The following is a 26,968-nucleotide window of genomic DNA, read 5'->3' on the forward strand; positions in this document are numbered from 1 at the left end:
AGGGATGCAGGTGAGAGGTGGCCCGGTCAGGTCAGGGGGAATGACGGACACGCACACAGGGGGATTTGCTTCAGTACCTTTACTGGTATAATGGCAGGTATGGTCCAGGGTACTTATTAGGAGGGTGCACTTCAGGACTCTCCCCAGTGAGTGGGTATTATTCCTCCTGGTCCGTTTCTTCCTCTCTCTAAGCTTCTGGCCAGCCTGGAACTAGGCCTAGCTTCTATGCTGTTTCACTCTCTCACCTGTCTGCTTGGTAATAGAACTTTTCTCCGGCTACCACTATCCCTGGATGCTGGGGCCTTCGTGGTTCCTAGTTCTGTAAAATGATGATAGCTTCTGGTCGACCAGAGGTCTGGAATCCTCCCGGTATGCCAGTGGTCCCTACTGGGTGTAGAGGACCCTGTAGGCGCGGAACTGGTGTCCGGCTTGTGTCCTGGGGTGAGCTTTAGATGCTCCTCTGCCCCCTCAACTCCTCTCTCCTTGCCACCGGCCACACTCGGGGCCCTCAACACAGCAGCAGATGTGCTGCTCCTTCACTGATCTAAAGTGTCAGCACACTCTGCCTACATAACTCCACCCTCCAGTATATATATCCCTAACGGGGCTCCCTCTGGTGGTATGAGGTGGAAGGGTGAAGGTGTCTGTTATGTAATGAGGGCCTTTTGTGGAGGAGTCTGTCCATGCACCCTTTTGGGTCCTGTGGTACCTTTGGGTAGCAGGGTGCCACATCAGCAATTGGCTCCTTTCTGTATGCACTGTGCATAGGCAAAAAAGCTGCCAATCAGTGGTGGAGACAAGGTTATTCAGAGCTCATGAATATGCTTGACTACCTGGCAGCAGGTTTGCTAGTCTTCTAATGATAAAACAGTGATTTTATAAAAGCTATAACAAGCAGCCCAGTATGTGACACAGCGGTGGAATCAGGGTTTCTGTCTCTACGTTATGCTGCTCTCTGATTAGGCGGCAAAAATCTGGTGACTAATTCCCTTTAAAGGGACTCCGTCAGCACTCAAGGACTGTTCAACTAAAGTACAGGCACTCTGTGCATCACAGCAGGGCCAAGCATTTATATACACTTTCGCACCTGCTTGTTTTCCCTCTATTTACACCTCCCTCTTCTTTGATTGATTTTGATTGATTGTTTGATTTGATTGGCTCCATAGTGCCATAGAAGGGAGGAGAAAGATGGAAATCAAGCAGGTGTGAAGGTGTATTTAAATGATTGGCCGCCATGAAGCACCGAGCACCTCTACTGGATTTGAACAGTCATTCTGTGCTGATGCAGTTCCTTTAACAAACTAAGGATGTTGTCAAAGTGAAACCCTTAGGGTATGTGCACACGGTGCAGATTTGTTGCGGTTTTGACACTGCGTTTTTATTCAGCATCAAAACCGCAGCTGCCAGATGTTATAGCATAGTGGATGGGATTTCTAGAAATCCCATGCCCACTATGCGTTTTTGTGCACCACGCAGAAACTGACATGAGGCGCGTCTTTCCAGACCGCAGCATGTCTATTTCTCTTGCAGAAATGCATGCGGATTTTTCCCATAGACTTTCATTAGATGAGGAAAATCCGCATGCTTAAAAACCGCATGTGTATTTCATTAGCGTTTCCGCAGTGGAAATGCAGACAAAAATGCTACCTGATGATCAATAAAGTTTGTTTAAAAAAAACCTATTCTCTAATTTCAACATGAAGACATGAAAACCGCATGCATAAAAAACGCATCAAAAAACGCATGCGGCAAAACCGCATGTAAAAACTGCACCAAAAAACGCAAGTAACCTAATTTGCATATTAGGTGCGGAAATGGTGTACAAATTCTGCAGCGTCAAAACCGCAGCAAATCCGCACCGTGTCCACGTACCCTAAGGAGCTTTGCATTGCATTGCATTGCATTTGCATTGCATTGCATTGCATAGCTTGGCTATGTGCCCTGTGTCTAACCAGTCCAACCTTAGCTACTTCAGTCCCAACCCTTCCCCTGCCTAAGTATGATTGACATTCTCCGCACTGCCCCCGGCATCACCTCAGTCCTGTTAATTTCATGTATGTGCTTTGAGTCCACTGTGAGAAAAGCACAATGTACAATGTCATTTTTTTCTATTTCACTGTTGTTGTGCAATGAATCCAGGTTTACCCCAATGTTATCGATTTCATTGCACATGCCCAGACAGAAAAACATGGCGCCAATGCACAAGATTCACAGGACTGAGGAGATAGGGTGGGCAGTACAGAGCACAACAATCACATCCAGGGGGGCTTGGTTGCAGCAAGAAAGACTGGACTAGTCTAGAAGATGCCCCGATGTCAAGATTATATCGCATATGACAAGTGCTACTATATAACTTGCTGTTTGATACACCAAAAATATTATTAAAGAACATCAAGAGAATTCATTATTTTAATATAGAAACATGGCTCTAAAGCATTATGGGGGCCGTTTAAAAGAGTTGCAGGACCTGACATTTATTTTTAAGATGTGAATAACCCATTAAAGGGAATCTTGTCACCACATTTCACCTACAGTGAAGGAAATAAGTATTTGATCCCTTGCTGTTTTTGTAAGTTTGCCCACTGACAAAGACATGAACAGTCTATAATTTTAAGGGTAAGTTAATTTTAACATTGAGAGATAGAATATCCAAAAAAAAAAGAATATCACATTGTATAAATTAGATAATTTTTTTTGCATTTTGCAGTGAGAAATAAGTATTTGAATCCTCTGGCAAACAACACTTAATACTTGGAGGCAAAACCCTTGTTGGCAAGCACAGCAGTCAGACGTTTTTTGTAGTTGATGATGAGGGTTGTGCACATGTCAGGAGGAATTTTGGTCCAATCCTCTTTGCAGATCATCTCTAAATCATTCAGATTTTGAGGCTGGCACTTGGCAACTTGGAGCTTCAACTTCCTCCATAAGTTTTCTACGGGATTAAGGTCTGGAGACTGGCTAGGCCACTCCATGACCTTACTATGCTTCTTTTTGAGCCACTCCTTTGTTGCCTTGGCTGTATGTTTTGGGTCATTGTCTTGTTGGAAGACCCAGCCATGACCCATTTTTAATTTCCTGGCGGAGGGAAGGAGGTTGTCACTCAGGATTTTACGGTACATGGCTCCATCCATTCTCCCATTGATGTGGTGAAGTAGTCCTTTGCCCTTAGCAGAGAAACACCCCCAAAACATAATGTTTCTACCTCCATGCTTGACAGTGGGGACAGTGTTCTTTGGGTCATAGGCAGCATTTCTCTTCCTCCAAACGCGGCGAGTTGAGTTAATGCCAAAAAGCTCAATTTTTGTCTCATCTGACCACAGCACCTTCTCCCAATAACTCACAGAATCATCCAGGTTTTCATTGGCAAACTTCAGATGGGCCTGCACATGTGCCTTCTTTGGCAGGGGGACCTTGTGAGCACTGCAGGATTTTAAACCTTTAAAGCATAATGTGTTACCAATGGTTTTCTTGGTGACTGTGGTCCTAGTTGCCTAGAGATCATTAACAAGTTCCCTCGTGTAGTTTTAGGCTGATCTCTCACCTTCCTCATGATCAAGGATACCTCACGAGGTGAGATTTTGCATGCTGCCCCAGATCGATGTCGATTGACAGTCATTTTGTATTTCTTCCATTTTCTTACTATTGCACCAACAGTTGTGTCCTTCTCACCCAGTGTCTTACTTATGTTTTTTTAGCCCATTCCAGCTTTGTGCAGGTCTATGATATTGTCCCTGACATCCTTAGAAAGCTCTTTGGTCTTGCCCATGTTGTAGAGGTTAGAGTCTGACTGATTAATTGAGTCTGTGGAAAAGAGTCTTTTATACAGGTGACTATGTAAGACAGCTGTCTTTAATGCAGGTAACGAGTTGATTAGGAGTGTCTTACTGGTCTGTAGGAGCCAGAACTCATAATGGTTGGTAGGGGATCAAATACTTATATCTCACTGAAAAATGCAAAAAAATGTATCTAATTGATACAATGTGATTTTCTTGAATTTTTTTGGGATATTCTATCTCTCAATGTTAAAATTAACCTACCATTTAACTTAAAAAAACAGCAAGGGATCAAATAATTATTTCCTTCACTGTATGCAAACTATTATTATGAGCATACAGGTTATAGACTTCTGATAAAAGTCCTATCAGTTGTATGCCTCATATCAGATGCGTAGTTGCTGGTATATCATCTTTTATCACTTTATATAAATCACCTCTTCCAGGCTCTGGGTGGGGGGAATGCTAAGAACAAAATAAGTAAATACCCTGGAGTAAATAGCAATAGTGCATGAAAATATTATAGTGTACTTAGTTAACATAATTTGGATAAAAAAAAATGTAAAAGCCATCCCACCACGTTAAGGTGACCCTATTCTGGATGGTCCCAACCTCTAGTATTAAAACCTTACAATATGTCAAGGGATGTAATGTGTATAAGGGCTGAGAAGGACTGAGACCCGGCTAATGGACATCCAGTCATGGGGAATCACATGAATGTAACGTCCAGCTCAAAGAAAAGGGAGGCCACACCTTTATTTGCACAGGGCACAAAAAAAACTGAGACACAAACCTAAAGAGATGAACTGGAAGATAAGTTGGAAAGGTAGTTGCTTGGAAATTCCCTTTAAAAGCAAAGATAAAAGCAACTATGTTAAAACAGGGGCATCTTGGACTGAAGTGCTCACTCACATGAGCGTATAACTCAGACTAGTGATAGCCGAGTTATTTTACATCAAAGTTCATGGCCAAAGGCCTTTGATGTGGGCTCGCACTCAGAGCCCACATCTTTCAATGGACTTGATGACTGATTTAATCAATTATCATGTATCTTTAACATCTGCGGGTGGAGAGCACCATGGCTGTTAACCAGTTAAATCCCGATGTCAATAACTGACAGCGGGATTTAAAACGTGCCAGCAGGAAGTGCATCATACATGCTCATCGGTGCCCATGCCCCAGTCACCTGATCGCAGGGCAGGAATGGGTTGTCATGACAGTTGGGGGTCTGCAGAAGACCCCCATTCCTGTCATTACAATTTTCCTGTGAACGCAGGGCTGAAGCACTGCTATATATAGCAAAGGAGATCAGACGATCGCAGCTTCAAGTCCAGGGGGACTATTGAAGTCAGTAAAAAATGAAAAATTTTTTTTTAAAACTATGAAAAAAAACAAAACAGAAAAGTTCAAATCACTCACATTTTGCCCCATTAAAAATAAAACAAAAAAAATAGAATACAAATATTTGGTATTTTGGGGTTCAGAAATGTCCGATGTATCAAAATATTAAGTAAATTAATCTTATCGGTAAGTGACGTAAAGAGAAAAAGAATCAAAACACCAGAATTACATTTTTTTGGCCGCCGTAACATTGCAATAAACGGGCAATCAAAACATTGTATCTACCACAAAATGGTTTCAATAAAAACGCTCGCTTGACATACAAAAAATAAGCCATCACCTAGCCCCAGATCCCGAAAAATAAAAACGCTACAGGTCTCGAAAAATGGCGACATAAGTGAAATTTTTCTTCCAAATTTCCAATTTTTTTGTCACCACTTAAATAAGAAAGGACCTATACATGTTTGGTATCTGTGTACTTGTACTGACCCGGGGAGTCAAAATACCAGGTCAGTTTTACCATATAGTGAATTTGGTAAATAAAAAATAAAAAAATAATACTGTGGAATTGTACTTTTTTTTCACTTTCAAAGCACTTGGATTTTTTTTCCTACTTTTCAGTGCACGTGATAAAAGGAATGGTGTCATTCAAAAGTACAACTCATCCCACAAACAATAAGCCCTCATATGGCTATGGGGATGGAAAAATAAAAAATATATGGCTCTTGGAATAAGAGGACGAAAAAAAGAAAGTGCAAAAAACGGAAAATTGTAAGGTTCCTGAAGGGGTTAAACGACTGATGCTTACAACCACAAAATTTGTATCTTTTGCTAATATTTTAGGTAATATGACTTGATAACTAATCTCTCTGCACTGAAATACTCCAAGCTCATGTAACTGTTTTATTTTAATGTAGGGCAGAGAATTTATTACGTCAATAAATGAAATTTGCCTATCGGTATGGACATTAGGACTGCACCAGACATTTCTACTGCTTCTTATTATTGGAAAATGGCTTCTTCCAATTGGAGATGGAGTAACACGTGATCAGCTTTCTCAGCTTCTCCTCATGTTTGTGGGAACTGCAGCAGACATTTTGGAATTTACTAGCGAGACTTTGGAAGACGTCACTATAAGGTATATAGGTATATTGCATAATGCAATAACTACACATTGACACAACTTAGTTGCATATATTTAGGACATATTCTTTGGTTGCTTCTGCAATTTTCACAGTGTTTAATAAAAAGAGAGCCAAACAAGTGAGGCCACATCCAGTCTAAATATGGATGCAGCAACCTTGATCCACTTTGCCTGGTATAGATTGTGTATCTATTTATAGGAGCATTAATGCTACATATACATACATACATGGCTATGTACACACCTTCAGGATTTAAATGCAGAAATTTTTGCAGCGTTTCTGCATCTCTTGGCAGGAAAAACGCTGCGGAAAAAGTGCGCATTTTGTTGCGATTTTGTCTTTTTTTATGCGTTTTTGGTGTGTTTTTATGCATTTTTGGACATCAATGAATGCTGTTTGGAGCTAAATAAAGATATGTGAAAAAAGAAATGTGGCACATTGCTTCAACCCTTGGATTACCGTCAGACCTGGGGTGAGTATATTGGTTAATTTAAATGATTAAAGAATGTGTCTGTTGTATTTCAAACAAAGTGTTTTACTCTGTGTGTTTATTTAACTCTTTACTTTACTTAAATTAGCTTTAGTAATGAAAGGGTCTGATTGACACCTTGTCATCACCAAACAAAAGGGCTAGGTGTCAGCTAATCCCATACACCCAATCTCATTAGCATTTCCATTCATTTCCAAGTCATTTCTGGGGTAGTTGAGAGCTGTTACTTTTAGCCTAGGAAGGTGCCATTAGGCAAACATGTTCCCTGGCTATTAATAACGGCTCCCAGCTGTTTCATTAGCCACTACATCCTCACGAACAGCAACAAGCAGCTCTTTGGACACAGCGTATTTTAGCTGCGTCCAAAACACTGTGTTCTAATGCCGCACTTTTGTTGTCAACACTTGCGGATCCACCGCATATAATGACATTTAAATCTATCAAAATCTGCAGCGGAGACTAGTGTCTCTGCTACAGAAATTGACATGCTGTGAGTGAGTTTGGGTAAGTGCCCACGATCCGGAGCCACTGCAGGTTTGAAGCTGCGTGTTTATGCAGCATCAAACTTGCAGTGTCCAGATGTTACAGTATAGTGGATGGTATTTCTAGAAATCCCATGTCCACTATGCGTGCATCTGAGGCTGCGGATCATCCGTGGACACTGACATGCTGCACATCATTTAGGACCGCAGCGTGTCAAATTCTCTTGTGGAGTTACTAGTCTCCGCAACAGAAATTTGACCACTAGAATGTACTGAATGTGATAAATACACATGGTTAAGTGAATATATGTGGATTTACCTGCTTTCAATAGAATGCAGCGTTTTGGACGCAGCAAAAATATGCTGCATCCAAAGCGCTGCTACGTCTGCATCGTGGGCTCATAGCCTAAAAAATAAAATAAAAATAGTGTGGTATCCCGCGTCATTTTTATAATCAGCAGAGGGAAAGCCGACCGCTGGGGGCTGATATTAGTAGCAGGGGAAGGGGCCATTAGCCAAAAATGTTCCCTGGCTATTAATAACAGCTCGCAGCTGTTTGATTAGCCTTTACTGGCTAGATTACAGAGGACCCCAGAAAAAAATTGACGTAGGGTCCCTCTATAAAATCTAGCCAGAAAAGGCTAAACAGACAGCTGCAGGCTGATATTAATAGCCAGGGAAGGGGCCATGGATACTAGCCCCCTCCATGGCTAATAATATCACCCATCCATAAGATGCTCCAAATCTGGAGTTTAGCCTCCACTCTTCCCACTTCCCATGTAGTGGTGGCGAGTGGAGTAATGAGTTTGGGGCTCATGTCAGCCTTGCATTGGCGACTGACATGAAGCCCAGGTTAGTAATGTAGAGGCTTCTATAAGATGCCCCCATTACTAACCCTGTAGTTAAGTTTTCAACACTTTTTCAATAAAGACACGGCCAGAATAAAGTATTTTATTGAAATAAAATTACACACGGTTTTAATAATTTTTTTATTGTTCTCATAAACCCGACACGCTCGTCTCCTGAAAAAAAAACAAAAATGAAAAACAACCATATCCCTCACCTCTCCGCCATCATGACGTAATCTAGATTATCCCTCGTTGATCCAGGTCACTTCTACAGCAGTCACATCAAGCACTGATGTGACTGCTGTAGAAGACCGCAATATACACTGACAGGAGTCTAAAATCACTCCTTTCAGTGTACATTGCTCTGCTGCAGGCTAAGGACAGGTGAGTTCATCAGCTGAAGATCAGCTGATCAGCTCTGGTGACCTCATACTGCATCAGTACTGCGTGGGAACATTCGTGAGAATATTCCCACACAGCACCGGTGCCATAAACTGAGGTCCCGGAAATCTTCAGCTGATCTTCAGCTGATGAACTCACGTGACCCTCAGCCGGCATCAGCGATGTACACTGCCGGGAGCACGCACACTCCCGTCTGTGTACCGTCGGCCGCCGGAATGATCGCATCGCCAGGGGACATCAGGAGGATGGCGGGACATCGGGAGGACGCCGGACAGGTGAGGATAAGGTTTTTTTTATTTTAAATTTACTTTTTTTTTCACTGCACACAGCCCCAGCTCAGCTGAGGAGACTACTTCTCCCATCAGCCGTGCTGCTCTCACTGTTATCAGCTGCGGCGGTCAGCATTTTTGATGCATTTCCGTGAGGAAAAAACGCCGCAAAAACACATCAAAAACACTCAATGTGCACTTAACCTTACAAAGATCTCCTATTGCACTCTTTTCATTATCAGATTAAACTTTGTTTGGCAAAGAAGACATAATCGTCTTTTAAAGGGGTTGTTCAACCTTATGATAGGGACAACCTATCCTCTAGCTAGATCATCAATATAAGATCGGTGGCGATTCGACAGCTGCACCCACAGACCTCCACCAATCTGATAGTAATCACCTATCCTAAGGATAGGTCATCATCAGTATCGTATGTCTGAATTCCTTTAACTTAACATAATTTTACTTCAATGGTTAGCAGATGTAGTATTTCCTAGTAGCTTATATTGTAAAGTTATTGTCTGCATTACATGGATGACCCATTGATTTCTATAGGCTGTGAATAATGATTCATTTCTGCTGCAGCATTGTTGCAAGACAAACAAGGACTAGCCATACATTAAAAAAGCACTTTCAGTTTTTTTTCTTCAATAACTGCACTCCCGCTTGATTTTCCATGACACCCTGAACTTCTAAATAAGTTGTACATATATTTATGCAGTCCAGCCTTATCTTTCTTCTCTTTAAATGTCATCTTGATTCCTAACACTCACTTTGAATTGTATTTCTTTATGCTCTTCTACCAATCCCATAATACATAATTTACTCTGCTAATGCCATCTACATCTATTGGGATGACTTTGATGAATATCCTTCCATCTACTGTATATTCTCTAAAATAAACTAATAGATCAAAAGTATACAATATAGCAAGCTGAGCTGGAATCTCTTACTTTATAACTGCATGAAAGGAGCTGTGCAGTCATAATCAATAGCTGTGATAGCAGTTTCTGTTTACATCTGCTGAGATCTTCAGTGCTATAGGTCATGTGATGACATCATGCAGGCATTTCTGCTGAACGAGATGGGGTCCTTCTTCAGTGAACATAAAAGAATGCAATTCCAGAGAGCCAGCATGAAATCACATAACCTAATTAACAAGTAGCACAGTATACCTGAAGTGCTAATCTAAGAGGGTATCCATTAGCAGGACGTCCTCAATCAGTTGATCATCAGCAATCTTTTTTTGTGAGACGATGCTGTTCAAAGCGGATAATTACTTTAAATAAAATGTTGAAGCTTGTTAAATTCTGAAAGCTGACTTCATACCTGGAGTTATATTATGTAGAAAAAGAGTCAAGAAAAAAAAGTTAGAAGTTGAAAACATTAAATTATTGACATAATAGCCCAACATCCATAAGGCTAGGTGCCCACGATGCAGAAATGCTGCATATTTTTTCCGCTTCTCCCTGGCAGGAAAAACGCATGCGGTTTTTACATGCGTTTTTCCCGCCAGGTAGAAGCGTTTGTCAAGCGTTTTTGCATGCATTTCTGCATACGGGTTATCAAGTGCTTTTCCAAGCGATTTTGGAATCACTTGGAAAAGTGCTTGACAACTTGCTCACACTATATAAATCCATGCAAGAGGCATGGATTTATAGTAGTGTGACCAAGTTAGTTAAAAAAAAAAAAAGAAGAATGGTAAAAAAGGAAGGACCTGTGGTGACGTCATTCAGTCATGTGTCAGGTCACATGACTCAATGACGTCATGGCAGGTCCTTCACAACAGCGCGAGCAATGTAAGAGACCGGACGGAGCAGAAAAAACACCGGGAGGACATAGGAAGGTGAGTATAAGCTTTATTTTTTATTTTAAATTCTTTTTTTTACAGTTTCTAAGGTACCCAGGTCTGGATGAGAGTCTATTCTCCTCCAGGCCTCGGTACCATCCGCACATTGAACCGTGTGATATCCGCTTATCCACATGTAGTGATGCGGATGTCAATGGCGGCGATTACACTGTGTGTCCGCAAAATTAATGGACATGCTGCGGATTTTTGAGCGCAGCATAAATGCTGCGGAAAAATACACAGCATGGGCATTGACATTGCGGCTTGTCATTGGGGACCATGGGGGGCGGATTACCAAGCGTTTCCCAAGCATTTACCCTGCAGAAATTCCGCAGCATAAACGCTTGGAAAATGCTTCGAGGGCACGCAGCCTAAATGTATACTTGTAAAGTGGTGCTAACTTTGCTGTCCCAATGTCCAGGATTAATTCTTATAAATAACTGTTTTGATTTATCAGATCTTCTAAATAATTATTAAGAAACTCATCATATACCACCTGCATGGACCCTTGTGAGTCTGACTAAAATAGGATCTGCTGTCACACCAGGTTTTCAGTAAAGTTAAATCTGTTTTAGTCTAGTTCAAAAAGAAATAGATCAAGAAAAGTTGACACGAAAGAGTCTTTCCTTTGTACTATTTTGTGCTTTTACTAACTATAAAAAATAAGTCTATATCGGCTTTTGTTACTGATAGGCAAAGAGAATACAAAGTTCAAACCTTTCTTAAAACGACATTCAAAGGAAAATTGCTTATAACTGGTGTAAATAAATTCAGTGAGATTCAGTGAAACTAACAAGGATTTTATGTGTTTAACTTGTCTACCTATTTCTTGCTGTGAGACGAGGCCATTTAACAATAAAATGACTAATCTGTTCATGCAGTTTGTTTTCATCTCATCTTTTGTACTTTGAAGTTGATATTAAAGCGACGATAGCCTGAGGAGAAGCCAAAAACATAACATTCACATAGAGTAGACCAAGACCTTGCCACAGTTTATACTTCACACAGCAACAGACCATTACAGACAGTAAGGAATGTGATCCAGATATAGACGACCTGTAAGTCATCATTGTAGTCGCTGATTAAATGCATCTAAAGATGGAGAACCCGTCATATTTATTTTAGCACTTCGACTAATAAAAATTATGAACAAATTATTTCTGTGCAAGAGGATTTTTGGCCCCTGGTGTTTGATGTGGAACTAACAGTCTGCTTTTCATCATGTGCTAAAGGCTTTATATACGAGTGGATTTTGCTCTTCAGACAGAATCAATACAGAAACCTGCAGACTGAGAAAACTTGATCATTTTGAAATTTGGCAAACTGCCCGCACAATGCATTTAAGATAAAAGTCCTGAAAGCATTTTCTAACACCAGTTATCAAGTCATTGCCTTATTATAGTTGGGCATGAAAGCTTTATTTGCTAGAAACCATCTAGATGATATCTGCTAAAAAATATGTGATAACTGCGCTAGAGACAAGTTGCCAGAAAAAGAAAAAAAAAACAATAAATAAAGTGGGGGATGTAGTTTACAGGGAATATATATAGTTTCATTTATTTCATATATTTGAATAATTTTTTATTTATTTTATACATATATATTTAGATTAATATTAGCATATTGTTACATGGTTATAAATGCCTGCAGGAGCAGTTCCTGAGATTTTCTTTATAGCATGCGCATGGACATGATATTATCAATAGGGTTCTGCGTCAGAGTTGAGAGACCCTACTGAAGTTTGCCAGGTATCCATGTATGGTCAGCAGATTTTGTGCGCGTGTCCTATTCTAATTAATGGGACAGGTGCATGAAACCTGTTGGCTATGCTCAAGACCCGGTAAGCGCAGGAGGTCTTTAACATAGTGTCATAAGCACAATCTGTGAAGTTTACAGAGGTTACAGTTCAAAGAAAGGGAAAAGACGAAGAGCTGAGGAGTTTTGTTTCCTAAACCTTTTGTCGATGGTTGGATCTCGTTTTATGATAGCATTGCTGTGTTTTGTTGTAATCCTATCATGTAAAAGTTTAAATAACTATATTTTAGCTTGAAGTGTTTGTCCACAATGTGGTCAAAAATTTACCCTACAGTGTGTGTCTATTTTCTTGAATGAATGTTTTTCTTCTAGGTCTTCAAACATTTACATTAGATATTAGAAGTTTGACTTGTGCTGCCCTGGTCTGGCATCAAGTGTGGTCCTCTGTGGAAGCCAAACTGATCTTCAAATATGCACTCAACATTCCTGGTCTGGCATCATAGGCTCCTCTGCCGCTTACTACGCCCTGTGATGTTATGATGTCGCAAGAGTCATCTGTGACATTATGACCTCTACCGTCATGACATCAAGGGGCATGCTACGTAAGTGCACCTAGGATGCTCAATGCAGAAATGAAGACCAGCTGTCATTGGAGGACTATAGTGGATGCAAGATTAAGGCAGTGTGTAAATCAAATTGCTCTTCGCTAGTTTTAATACTTTACAGACAGAAAAGTAAAGATTAATCCTTCCTTTAGTTTTTATTTAATAAATTAATAGTACATATGAAAATAAGAAACGTATCTTATTAGAGAAATCAGATTCTTTCTCCTGAACTGATCATTCATTTTCAAAATACTCAATTCACAGGTAAAATCTGTAATCAGTGAAAAGAGAGTATTACATTACTGAGATAGGAGATGACAGTTGGTACTGATAACGTTCTATGTAGACGGGAGGAGGGACAAGAAAGGAGGAGCTCTGCCTCTAGTTCCTCCCTCCTTCTCACGCCATTGTATTCAGAATCTTCAGAGTAGCAATTGTCATCTCCTGTCTCAGTAATTTAGAAATCTACAGTAAAGACCAAAAGTTTGGACACACCATCTCATTTAAAGATTTTTCTGTATTTTCATGACTATGAAAATTGTACATTCACACTGAAGGCATCAAAACTATGAATTAACACATGTGGAATTATATACTTAACAAAAAAGTGTGAAACAACTTTAAGTTAAGATTTGCTGTTGTTTTCATACAGCAAGTAAGTAATTTAGCAAGAATTAAATCATATATTTTGTTTTTCTTTGCAGAGAAAACCCTACATTAGTCTGTGCTATCCTTGGAGTATGGACATGGAGTATGTTGCAGTTTCCACTTGACTTGGCTGGTAGGTATTACTCTCAAAAAACTGACATGTAAGGCTCTGATCACACTTGAGCTATGGAAAATCATTGGAGTTTCTATTTTAAGAATGGCACAGTCTGTAATACTATCTACCATTAAAAATAACATAATAATGGTCCCATTAAGGTCAAGGGTTACACCAGAATTCACAGATCCATTACTGCTGTCATTGCTTTACGTTATATGTCATTCCATTCAATTGCACATTTATCAAAATTAATGTCCACCAATCGATTTAAATTTTTATAGTTCAGACTTGAAAAATAGAAGAGGGAGTCAAAAATGTATTTTCCTCATGAAGAATTGAAGACAGTGGCACATTTGTGACACACAGTTCAGCCTAAAAATTTTTTTGGGGTAATACAAAAGTTTGTTTACAGATGAACAAATTGTATTAAAAGTAGGGAATTATGTTGAATAAAATTATATGTTTGTCTTTTCTGAAAGTTGATTAAATTGTGTGATACTAGCGTAGTACTGCTAGAAACCAGTGGCCAAAGGAGCACAAGCAGGAACAGCAAGCTCTAGTAAAAGTTCTTGGAGATGGCAAGTTGTTGTAGGAAACAATCCGTAGATGAATAGAACAGTCTGGGTAAGAATGTTCAAGAGCTGGAGACTGAAAGTAGGCTAACAGCTTGACACAATACTCCAGCAATGAATGAGAGATCCATGCGGCTTTAAGTTGGCCCAAACAGGAAACAAGATGGATTCCATAGATTCAGAATTCGCCATCTTGGTAAAGGGCAATTGCAGAACACAACAGCAGCCTCCAGTAGTAAGGAGTGAAACTGCAGTACAATGTTAAAGTCAACAATAGCAGCCGTTAGTGGTCAAACTGTACAAGGGCAACAGAAATCCTGACATTAAAATAAATTCTAAAATTAGAGTCCAAATTACTGTATTTTTGATTTTGGAGAGGAACAGCCAAACTCTGCTACAAAGGTGAGATTGTGGAAGACAGTTTCACATCACAGATCATACACCATGGAAAGAATAAGCACAGCAACAAGACAAAATGTGGTTATACTGCAACAGGAAAGTTTGTCCAAGATTTCAAAGTCAACTGGGGTTTCAAGATGTGCTGTCCAAGCTCTTATGAAGTAGCAACACATAATGGGAAACAATGAGGAGTGTATGCACAGTGGTCAACAACTAAAACAGAGCAATGGATGAAAGAGATATCATGAATAGTGTTGAGCCACCCCCGTAGTGTTCGGGTTCGGTTCGGTTCGTCGAACACCGGGATGTTCGAGGAACTGTTCGTCGAACTGTTCGTCGAACACCTTAGAACACCGTCGAACACCGTTAAAACCAATGGCAGGCAAACAAAAACACATAGAAACACATAGAAAACACCTGCAAAGGTGTCCAAAAGCTGACAAACTGCTCAGAAGACACTCTCTTTAAAAAAGCCGGCCGGCAAATTCAGCAGCGGCATACACCGGTACCCGACAATTTAGACAAGAAGGAATAGAGCATCACACATAGATTAGATAGATAGAAACATGTCAGTCACACATATAAGAAGCACAGTGACAGTGTTGCTTACTGTACTTGTCATTTAGTGTAAAGGATTTATCAAAAAAAATAATAGTGTTTTCATGCACCGTCTCTTTAAAAAAGCCGGCCAGCAATTCAGCATCTGTACCCGACAATTTAGAACAGAAAGAATAGAGCTTCACACATAGATTAGATAGATAGAAACATGTCAGTCACATATATAATAAGTACAGTGATAGTGTTGCTTACTGTACTTGTCATTTAGTGTAAAGGATTTATTTAAAAAAATAATAGTGTTTTCATGCACTGTCTCTTTAAAAAAGCCGGCCGGCAATTCAGCAGCGGTACCCGACAATTTAGAACAGAAAGATAGAGCATCACACATAGATTAGATAGATAGAAACATGTCAGTCACATATATATGAAGTACAGTGATAGTGTTGGTTACTGTACTTGTCATTTAGTATTAAAATAAAGGATTTATTATTAAAAAAATTGGCGTGGGGTTCCCCTTAATTTTAGGCTCTAGCGGAGGTTAAGCAGACGGCTGGGGCAGATGTTTGAAGCCTGGGAAGGGGGTAATACCCACGGAGCTTCCCAGGCTACTAATATCAGCCCCCAGCTGAATACATAGCCTTTACTAGCTATTAAAATGGGGGACCCCCCAAAAAAAATGACGTGGGGTCCCCCCTAATTTAATAGCTAGCAAAGGCTAGGCAGACAGCTGGGGGCTGATATTAATAGCCCAGGAAGGGAGCCATGAATATTGGCCCCCTCCCAGGCTAGAAACACCAGCCGTCAGCCGCCCCAGAAATGGCGCATTCATAGGATGCGCCAATTCTGGCACTTAGCCTCGCTCTTCCACGCTGCCCTGGTGCGGTGGCAGGGGGTAATAGGGTTGGGGTTGATGTCAGCTTATAATGCCAGCTGACATCAAGCCCAGGTTAGTAATGGAGAGGCGTCTATAAGACACCCCCATTACTAACCCCATAGTCAAAGTTAAAAAAAACACAAACACCCAGAATAAAGTCCTTTAATTGAAATAAAGACACAATCCTTTATTGTTCTAAATTAAACCATGCTTACCATCACGCCCATTCCAGCTGAAGCCAACGATCTCCTGCAATAAAAGAAAAATAATAAAGCAACCTCATCCTTACCTTTCCATGGTTCCCACGACAGCTTCAGCTCTGCTACATCGAGATGACAGGCTGGACCGCAGCAGAACGCTGCCATCCAGCCTGTCATCCCGCAGACACTGAGAAGCGCAGGCTTGCTTGCGCTGCTCAGCGTCTCTCTGTGACGACATCCAGATGAGCCGAGTTCATGTCCAATGAACTCGGCTCACCTCATGCACGTCACTGACAGCGTGGGAAAATTCTCACGCTGAAGCGCTGATTGCAGGAGAATTTTCCCACGCTGTCAGTGACGTGCAGGAGGTGAGCTGAGTTCATTGGACATGAGCTCACCTCATGCACATCACTGACAGCGTGGGAGAATTCTCCTGCACTCAGCACTTCAGCGTGAGAATTTTCCCACGCTGTCAGTGACGTGCATGAGGTGAGCCGAGTTCATTGGACATGACCTCGGCTCATCTGGATGCCGTCACAGCGAGACAGTGAGGAGCGCAAGCATGCCTGCGCTTCTCAGTGTCTGCGGGATGACAGACTGGATGGCAGCGTTCTGCTGCGGTCCAGCCAGTCATCTCGATGTAGCAGAGCTGAAGCTGTCGTGGGAACCATGGAAAGGTAAGGATGAGGTTGGTTTATTATTTTACTTTTATTGCAGGAGATCATTGGCTTCAGCTGGAATGGGTGTGATGGTAAGTATGGTTTAATTTAGAACAATAAAGAATTGTGTCTTTATTTCAATTAAAGGACTTTATTCTGGGTGTTGTGTTTTTTTTAAATACTTTACTAGAAATTCATGGCGGTCATGTCTAATACTGGCGTGACCCCATGAATTTTGGGCTTGGGGCCAGCTGATAATACCAAGCTGGCCCTAACCCCTTTATTACCCAGTGAGCCACCGCACCAGGGCCCTGGATGAGTTGGGTACAGCGCCAGAAGATGGCGCTTCTATGAACGCGCCATTTTCCGGGGTGGCTGCGGACTGCAATTTGTAGCGGGGGGGGGGCCCAGAAAGCTTGGGCCTCCCTGCGCTGCAGATTCCAGCCCCCAGCTGCCTAGTTGTACCTGGCTGAACACAAAAATAGGGCGAAGCCCCACGTACTTTTTTTTTAATTATTTCATGAAATTCATGAAATAATTAAGAAAAAAAGGCTTTCCCTATATTGTTGTGTCCGGCCAGGTACAAATAGGCAGCTGGTGGTTGGGGGCAGCCCGTTCCTGCCTGCTGTACCTGGCTGGCCACAAATATAGTGCGAAGCCCCACTTCAATTTTTTTTAATTATTTCATGAAATTCATGAAATAATTAAGAAAAAAAGGGCTTCCCTATATTGTTGTGTCCGGCCAGGTACAAATAGGCAGCTGGTGGATGGGGGCAGCCCGTTCCTGCCTGCTGTACCTGGCTGGACACAAATATAGTGCGAAGCCCCACTTCAAATTTTTTAAATTATTTCAGGAAATTCATGAAATAATTTAAAAAAAATTGACGTGGGGCTTCGCACTATATTTGTGTCCAGCCAGGTACAGCAGGCAGGAACGGGCTGCCCCCAACCACCAGCTGCCTATTTGTACCTGGCCGGACACAACAATATAGGGAAGCCCTTTTTTTCTTAATTATTTCATGAAATAATTTAAAGAAAATTGACGTGGGGCTTCGCCCTGTTTTTGTGTCCAGCCAGGTACAACTAGGCAGCTGGGGGCTGGAATCCGCAGCGCAGGGAGGCCCAAGCTTTCTGGGCCACCCCCGCTGCAAATTGCAGTCCGCAGCCACCCCGGAAAATGGCGCGTTCATAGAAGCGCCATCTTCTGGCGCTGTACCCAACTCATCCAGGGCCCTGATGCGGTGGCTCACTGGGTAATAAAGGGGTTAGGGCCAGCTTGGCATTATCAGCTGGCCCTAAGCCCGAAATTCATGGGGTCACGCCAATATTAGACATGACCACCATGAATTTCTAGTAAAGTATTTAAAAAAAACACAACACCCAGAAAAAAGTCCTTTAATTGAAATAAACACACAATTCTTTATTGTTCTAAATTAAACCATACTTACCATCACGCCCATTCCAGCTGAAGCCAACGATCTCCTGAAATAAAAGAAAAATAATAAAGCAACATCATCCTTACCTTTCCATGGTTCCCATGACAGCTTCAGCTCTGCTACATCGAGATGACAGGCTGGACCGCAGCAGAACGCTGCCATCCAGCCTGTCATCCCACAGACACTGAGAAGCGCAGGCTTGCTTGCGCTCCACAGTGTCTCTCTGTGAGGGCATCCAGATGAGCCGAGTTAATGTCCAATGAACTCGGCTCACCTCATGCACGTCACTGACAGCGTGGGAAAATTCTCCTGCACTCAGCGCTTCAGCGTGGGAGAATTCTCACACTGAAGCGCTGAGTGCAGGAGAATTCTCCCACGCTGTCAGTGACGTGCAGGAGGTGAGCTGAGTTCATTGGACATGAGCTCACCTTATGCACGTCACTGACAGCGTGGGAAAATTCTCCTGCACTCAGCGCTTCAGCGGGAGAATTCTCACGCTGAAGCGCTGAGTGCAGGAGAATTCTCCCACGCTGTCAGTGACGTGCAGGAGGTGAGCTGAGTTCATTGGACATGAGCTCACCTTATGCACGTCACTGACAGCGTGGGAGAATTCTCCTGCACTCACCGCTTCAGCTTGAGAATTTTCCCACGCTGTCAGTGACGTGCATGAGGTGAGATGAGTTCATTGGACATGAACTCGGCTCATCTGGATGTCGTCACAGAGAGACGCTGAGCAGCGCAAGCAAGCCTGCGCTTCTCAGTGTCTGCGGGATGAGAGGCTGGATGGCAGCGTTCTGCTGCGGTCCAGCCTGTCATCTCGATGTAGCAGAGCTGAAGCTGTCGTGGGAACCATGGAAAGGTAAGGATGAGGTTGCTTTATTATTTTTCTTTTATTGCAGGAGATCGTTGGCTTCAGCTGGAATGGGCGTGACGGTAAGTATGGTTTAATTTAGAACAATAAAGGATTGTGTCTTTATTTCAATTAAAGGACTTTATTCTGGGTGTTTGTGTTTTTTTTAACTTTGACTATGGGGTTAGTAATGGGGGTGTCTTATAGACGCCTCTCCATCACTAACCTGGGCTTGATGTCAGCTGGCATTATAAGCTGACATCAACCCCAACCCTATTACCCCCTGCCACCGCACCAGGGCAGCGTGGAAGAGCGAGGCTAAGTGCCAGAATTGGCGCATCCTATGAATGCGCCATTTCTGGGGCGGCTGACGGCTGGTGTTTCTAGCCTGGGAGGGGGCCAATATTCATGGCTCCCTTCCTGGGCTATTAATATCAGCCCCCAGCTGTCTGCCTAGCCTTTGCTAGCTATTAAATTAGGGGGGACCCCACGTCATTTTTTTTGGGGGGTCCCCCATTTTAATAGCTAGTAAAGGCTATGTATTCAGCTGGGGGCTGATATTAGTAGCCTGGGAAGCTCCGTGGGTATTACCCCCTTCCCAGGCTTCAAACATCTGCCCCAGCCGTCTGCTTAACCTCCGCTAGAGCCTAAAATTAAGGGGAACCCCACGCCAATTTTTTTAATAATAAATCCTTTATTTTAATACTAAATGACAAGTACAGTAACCAACACTATCACTGTACTTCATATATATGTGACTGACATGTTTCTATCTATCTAATCTATGTGTGAAGCTCTATTCTGTCTGTTATAAATTGTCGGGTACAGATGCTGAATTGCCGGCCGGCTTTTTTAAAGAGACAGTGCATGAAAACACTATTATTTTTTTAAATAAATCCTTTACACTAAATGACAAGTACAGTAATCAACATTGTCACTGCACTTCTTATATATGTGACTGACATGTTTCTATCTATCTAATCTATGTGTGATTCTCTATTCCTTCTATTCTAAATTGTCCGGTACAGATGCTGAATTGCCGGCCGGCTTTTTTAAAGAGACGGTGCCTGAAAACACTATTATTTTTTTTGATAAATCCTTTACGCTAAATGACAAGTACAGTAAGCAGCCCTTTCACTGTACTTCGTATATATGTGTCTGACATGTTTATATCTATCTAATCTATGTGTGAAGCTCTATTCTTTCGGTTCTAAATTGTCGGGTACCGGTGTATGCCGCTGCTGAATTGCCGGCTTTTCATGTTTCACTGTTGGCACTGTTCCCATCGATTTGGGCAATCACTGTAATGCCACAACCACCATGGCTGTGACATTACAGTGAGTGGCAGACAATCCCTGCATGATTGGTGCTCTAAATAGCGCCAGACATGCAGGACACGCTTTTGGTGCACGAACAGTTATCGAACATAACCTCGAACAGCCGAATTTTTTGCAAATCGTTCGGGTTCGTCGAACAACTCGAACACCGCCCAAAACAGCTCGAATTTGAGATTGGCGAACAGTTCTAGTCGAACACCGCTCATCTCTAATCATGAATACTTCCCCTCAAAATCAGAAGATGTCCAGCAATGCCATCAGGTCAAAATTGGCAGCAACTATTGGGAACCAGATACCCCAGATATACCCATATACTGTACATTTCGGAGATGTCGGGCCAGAAGTGATCTTTAATGGAGGCCATGCAACTCAACAATGAATGAAAACTCGGGTTCAGAAAAATGGCAGTAGGTGCTCTGGATTGATAAGTCAAAATTTGGAATACTGTAACAGAAGACAGTTTGTTTGCGATGGGCTTGAAAGTGGTAATATAATGATTGTCTGCACGTAACGGTGAAGCATGGAAGAGCTTCCTTTTCGAGGTTGAATTTTAGCAAATGAAGTTTGAGATTTGGTACTTATCCACCATGCAATACCATCAGGGACATATCTGATTGGTTCCAAATGTATTCTGCAGCAGGACAATGACCTCAAACATATAGCCAATGTCATTAAGAACTACAACAACAAGCGTACAACCTGCAGTAACCACCGATCCACCATAACGCTGCACGACCAGTCCTACCCCCACCTACTGTATCCTCCCCCATCCCTTGTAGATTGTGAGCCCTCATGGGCAGGGTCCTCTCTCTTCCTGTACCAGTCACCATCACGTTTTTTTCAAGATTATTGTAATTGTTTTCGCTATGTATACCCCGTTCTCACATGTAAAGCGCCATGCAATAAATGGCGGTATAATAATAATCTTCGGTTGAAAGAAAAACAAGTAGTCTTGAAAGTGATGATATGACCCCCACAGAGCCTTGATCTCAACATCATTGAGTCTGTCTGGCATTGAATACATAGAAGAATGTTTTGAACAACCCCACTACTGAGTTCCTTCAAAACCTGTGTGTAAGTGTACTTAAGAAAATTGATGTTTTAAAGAATAAGGGTGGTCACATCAAAAATGTATTTTGATCTTTCACTTTGCATTTTGCAAATCAATAAATAATAAACTATAAAAGTGAATCTATCAGCAAAATATCTGTCTGTTTCTCCATTGCTGAGAAATCAGTGTTTGAATTGATATGCCAATTAGGCTGCAGATCTGATGCCTCTGTTACCTCAAATCTATTCCCTACCCAGTGCCATCGCCTTCTGCTTGACTGACAGCTCATTTTGTGCAAAGTCACACAACATAGAGGCACTCAGTCAAGCAGGAGGAGGTGGTGCTGGTCAAAGAATAGAGCTGGAGTGACAGACGTTTCAGATTTACAGCCTCATTTGCATGTCTATTCAGTTCAATTGCTGATTTTTAAGCAAAAGCAGTAATGATGCATTCTATAAGTTTGCTTGTAACTCGCATACAGTAGAGACCAAAAGTTTGGACACACCTTCTCATTTAAAGATTTTTCTGTATTTTCATGACTATAAAAATTGTACATTCACACTGAAGGCATCCGAACTATGAATTAACAGATGTGGAATTATATACTTAACAAAAAAGTGTGAAACAACTGAAAATATGTCTTATATTCTAGGTTCTTCAAAATAGCCACCTTTTGCTTTGATGACTGCTTTGCATACTCTTGGCATTCTCTTGATGAGCTTCAAGAGGCAGTCACCGGAAATGGTCTTCCAACAATCTTGAAGGAGTTCCCAGAGATGCTTAGCACTTGTTGGCCCTTTTGCCTTCACTCTGTGGTCCAGCTCACCCCAAACCATCTCGATTAGGTTCAGGTCTTGTGACTGTGGAGGCCAGATCATCTGGCGTAGCACCCCATCACTCTCCTTCTTGGTCAAATAGCCCTTACACAGCCTGGAGGTGTGTTTGGGGTCATTGTCCTGTTGAAAAATAAATGATGGTCCAACTAAACGCAAACCGGATGGAATAGCATGCCGCTGCAAGATGCTGTGGTAGCCATGCTGGTTCAGTATGCCTTCAATTTTGAATAAATACCCAACAGTGTCACCAGCAAAGCACCCCCACACCATCACACCTCCTCCTCCATGCTTCATGGTGGGAACCAGGCATGTAGAGTCCATCCGTTCACCTTTTCTGCGTCACACAAAGACACGGTGGTTGGAACCAAAGATCTCAAATTTGGACTCATCAGACAAAAGCACAGATTTCCACTGGACTAATGTCCATTCCTTGTGTTCTTTAGCCCAAACAAGTCTCTTCTGCTTGTTGCCTGTCCTTAGCAGTGGTTTCCTAGCAGCTATTTTACCATGAAGGCCCGCTGCCCAAAGTCTCCTCTTAACAGTTGTTGAAGAGATGTGTCTGCTGCTAGAACTCTGTGTGGCATTGACCTGGTCTCTAATCGGAGCTGCTGTTAACCTGCGATTTCTGAGGCTGGTGACTCGGATAAACTTATCCTCAGAAGCAGAGGTGACTCTTGGTCTTCCTTTCCTGGGGCGGTCCTCATGTGAGCCGGTTTCTTTGTAGCACTTGATGGTTTTTGCAACTGCACTTGGGGACACTTTCAAAGTTTTCCCGATTTTTTGGACTGACTGACCTTCATTTCTTAAAGTAATGATGGTCACTCGTTTTTCTTTACTTAGCTGCTTTTTTCTTGCCATAATACAAATTCTAACAGTCTATTCAGTAGGACTATCAGCTGTGTATCCACCAGACTTCTGCACAACACAACTGATAGTCCCAACCCCATTTATAAGGCAAGAAATCCCACTTATTAAACCTGACATGGCACACCTGTGAAGTGAAAACCATTTCCGGTGACTACCTCTTGAAGCTCATCAAGAGAATGCCAAGAGTGTGCAAAGCAGTCATCAAAGCAAAAGGTGGCTACTTTGAAGAACCTAGAATATAAGACATATTTTCAGTTGTTTCACACTTTTTTGTTAAGAATATAATTCCACATGTGTTAATTCATAGTTTTGATGCCTTCAGTGTGAATGTGCAATTTTCATAGTCATGAAAATACAGAAAAATCTTTAAATGAGAAGGGGTGTCCAAACTTTTGGTCTGTACTGTATGTATGTAAGTTGGAATAGGGCTGGGAAAAAATAAACAAATACTCACCTAACCGCTTACTGCTCCGGCCACCACGCTACTCACCGTCCACAAGCTGGGTTTCTTCTTTCCAACGTTGCGTGCCGCATCTCCAGCCTTTTCATTATAGACCATGACTTCCATCCATGTTCAGGCCTTGGGGGTTACAGCGTGTCATAAAGTTGCAGCATCAACATCGTAACCTTATGAAGCACAGTGACCTCTGGGACCTGGACGTGGCTGAAAGTCTTGGAGATGTGTTGCACAATAGAGGGTATAAGAGGACCGCACAGTGAGCTCCGACTTCGACTTGGTTGGAAAACGTTGAGGTGAGTATTAGTTTTTTTTTTTAATATCCGATGTTTCTAACTAAGAGTCGTATGTATGGAGGTATGGACTCGCCATGAAAAGGTAAGGCTACACTTGTTTTTGAAAGAACTACATGTGCATATAAATAGTTTGGGGAGCCAGATTTCCTTTAACACTTCTATTTTTGAAAGCATTCTTAATTTTTCCACACTTGAATAAAAAACTTTTGCACAATTCCATATGTTTAAACTCAGTGGCAGATCTTTAGCAAAATCCAAAGTCACATAAGTTTTTAATTATACTGTTTGTTATTTTTACTTTGCAGTGCAAAATATTGGATGTCAGCAAGGATCGGCAACCAAGAGGAACCTTTGTCTCCTGTTCTGTAGGTACAGTGCTGATCTTTGGAACATTGGAATAAGTCTACTCATTCAAGATGGTCCATTTCTTATAAGTCGGATTATTCTTATGGCTTGTTACAATGTAACTAACCAAATGTTGGTGTTTTTTGCTGCAAAAAACAGTCTGATTGTGTTACTACAGCTTTATCGACTTGTGGTAATATTGGTGGACTTTCATGGTTCTTTGGAAAACCGGGAAGCAAAAGGACAGATGGTAGAAGGATGTTGCCCATGTGAGTCAATTGATGATCCAGAAATGCCAGCCACAAGTCTTGTTTCTGAAGCAAAAAGTTTGGAAGCCAGTGCAGCTATTACACTTGATGAATCTCTATCTGAAGGACTTTGAATTCTTTATTATAAATGAGTATATTCTTCTCTTGTGAACCTATTGAGCTCTTGGAACAGTCTAGTGATGCTAGTGGAAATATGGAGCATGCTTGTACATTTCCATATGTACTCTATTCAAGTGACATTTAATGGAACACTAAAGTATGAGGAGAAGTTGTAAATGGCAACCAAAAGTTAAATGAAATCATCTTATTGAAAGTTGTACCCATTGGGAAGCTGTCAGAATAAGGGGTACCTGAAGTACTATCTGGATGTAAATTTGAAAAAATAAAAGCATAAGAATTAAATTTAGATGTTTCTGCCTCTGTTATTGAGATAAATTCACACCATAAAGCAGGGGTGGGGAACCGCAGGCCGTTGACGGTCCACACTTACCTTTTCTCCAGCCCCCGGGCAGATTCCTGGGGACCATAGTACTCGGGCCAGCAGCTGTGTTTTGACGGCTGCCAGCCCTTTAATTTCTTCTTTCTCTGTGAGCACGCACATGCAGTGTTCACTATTGAATTCTGAGGCGAGTGCAATGAAAAATTACATCCTGATGCCAGTGCCAGCCTCAGGACATACTTTGTGGATGGGTTATCATTCATACAGCTTCCAAAGGATGGTATAAATATCCAAATGGCCCTTGACTGCAAAAAAGTTCCTCACCCCTGCCATAAAGTAGTTAAAACAAACATTGTGTAAAGTATATTCAGTCAATATATTTTAAAGTCCTGGTAATAAAAATTCTTTGGAGGTGTTTCTTACCTCCAAACTACAAAAAAGTCTCATGTACAGCAAAGAGAGCTCAAGGCAAACTTGACATGATCTTCAACACAGTTGAAGAAATAAGCAATGTCAATGTGGTTCAAGGCATCAGAGAGATTAAAACTTCATCCATCTCTGGTGCTTTTGACCCCTGTGCGTTACCTATATTTTAACTGTTATAAGATAGTAAGGATGACAAATGGCATTAGTCCATAAAGTTCAACCTGTTGTCCATTAATGTTGATCTAGAGGAACATAAAGCAAGCCCCAAAATTTGTTTCTCATGAGTCATTGTTAAGCTTGTACTTTGGCAGCTGCTGTATAGGGTGTAATTACTATTTATATATAAAGCACTATTAATTCCATGATGCTGTACATTTGAAAAGGGTTACATACATATTACATATATAAAGTAAGGTATGCAAACTGACAGACTTGTACAGAGGTAAGAGGACCCTTCCCTAACAGGCTTACAATCTACAAGGCAATGGTGAAGGAGACCGTAGGTCGGGGGTTGGAGTAGCTTCGGTGGTAGTGTGCTAGCAGCGGGAATATTCCAGGCTGTAGACTTTTCAGAAGAGATGAATTTTCAGATTACATCTGAAAGATCCAAATATGGGAGATGATAGGGCATGTTGGGGTACAGAATTCAAGAGGATGGGGGATGCTCTTGAAAAATCTTGGAGGCAATTGGGCGAGGAAAATTTAAGAGTGAAGGAGAGAAGGCTTTGTGAGATTACATTTGGGGGAAGTATTGGGAGATTAGTTTGGAGAAGACAAATTATGGAAGGCTTTGTATGTTTTTCTTCATTAACTTAGTTCTTCTTTAACTGGTTTTGCTGGGAAATTGTAAGCCAGTGAAGGGATTGGCAGAGGAAAGGCAGAGGGGTAATGAGGGGTGAGATGGATTAATCGAGCAGGACGAACTGGAGAAGTATGAGAGTGTTAGTTGGGAGGCCACAGAGGAGGATTTTTCAGCAATCGAGACTGGAGATGATGAGGGCATGCACTAATTTTTTAGTAGATTTGGGGTTAAGGAAAGGACAAAATCTGGAAATATTTTTGAGTTGTAGATGGTAGGAGGTAGTAAGGGCTTGGCTGTGTGGTATGAAGCAGAGTCAAGGGTTAAACCAAGGCCGCAGACTTATGATACAGCGGAAAGCGTGATGTCATTGAGGGGTTGAGTAAGATGAAGGAAAGAATATGAGTTTGGGTATATCATTTTTTAAGTTTACTGGTTTTACTATTTTCATATTTTTAGAAAAGTCACTTTAAAAATTGCTATTAGTATGTGAAGGAACCACCATTGAAATATATCTCCTATAGAAACTTGGTGCTCGATCAGACCCTGGGTGTCACAGAATCAAAGATGGTA

At 41.6% G+C, this 26,968-nt stretch overlaps 1 protein-coding gene across 1 annotated transcript in view; it reads left to right on the forward strand.

Moving 5' to 3' along the window:
• Positions 1–25,120, forward strand: part of TMEM26 (transmembrane protein 26) — a 141,786-nt gene extending 116,666 nt beyond the window's left edge. The window contains exons 4-6 of the mRNA XM_073681395.1: positions 6,032–6,252; positions 13,664–13,740; positions 24,423–25,120. Coding sequence (XP_073537496.1) covers positions 6,032–6,252; positions 13,664–13,740; positions 24,423–24,844 — 720 coding nt within the window. The 3' untranslated portion in view covers positions 24,845–25,120. The remainder of the gene's footprint in view (positions 1–6,031; positions 6,253–13,663; positions 13,741–24,422) is intronic.
• The last annotated feature ends 1,848 nt before the right edge of the window (positions 25,121–26,968 follow it).

This window comes from Phyllobates terribilis, unplaced genomic scaffold (assembly GCF_046119375.1).
Source record: "Phyllobates terribilis strain yellow unplaced genomic scaffold, ASM4611937v1 Scaffold_5__5_contigs__length_657084704, whole genome shotgun sequence".
NCBI lineage: Eukaryota > Metazoa > Chordata > Amphibia > Anura > Dendrobatidae > Phyllobates > Phyllobates terribilis.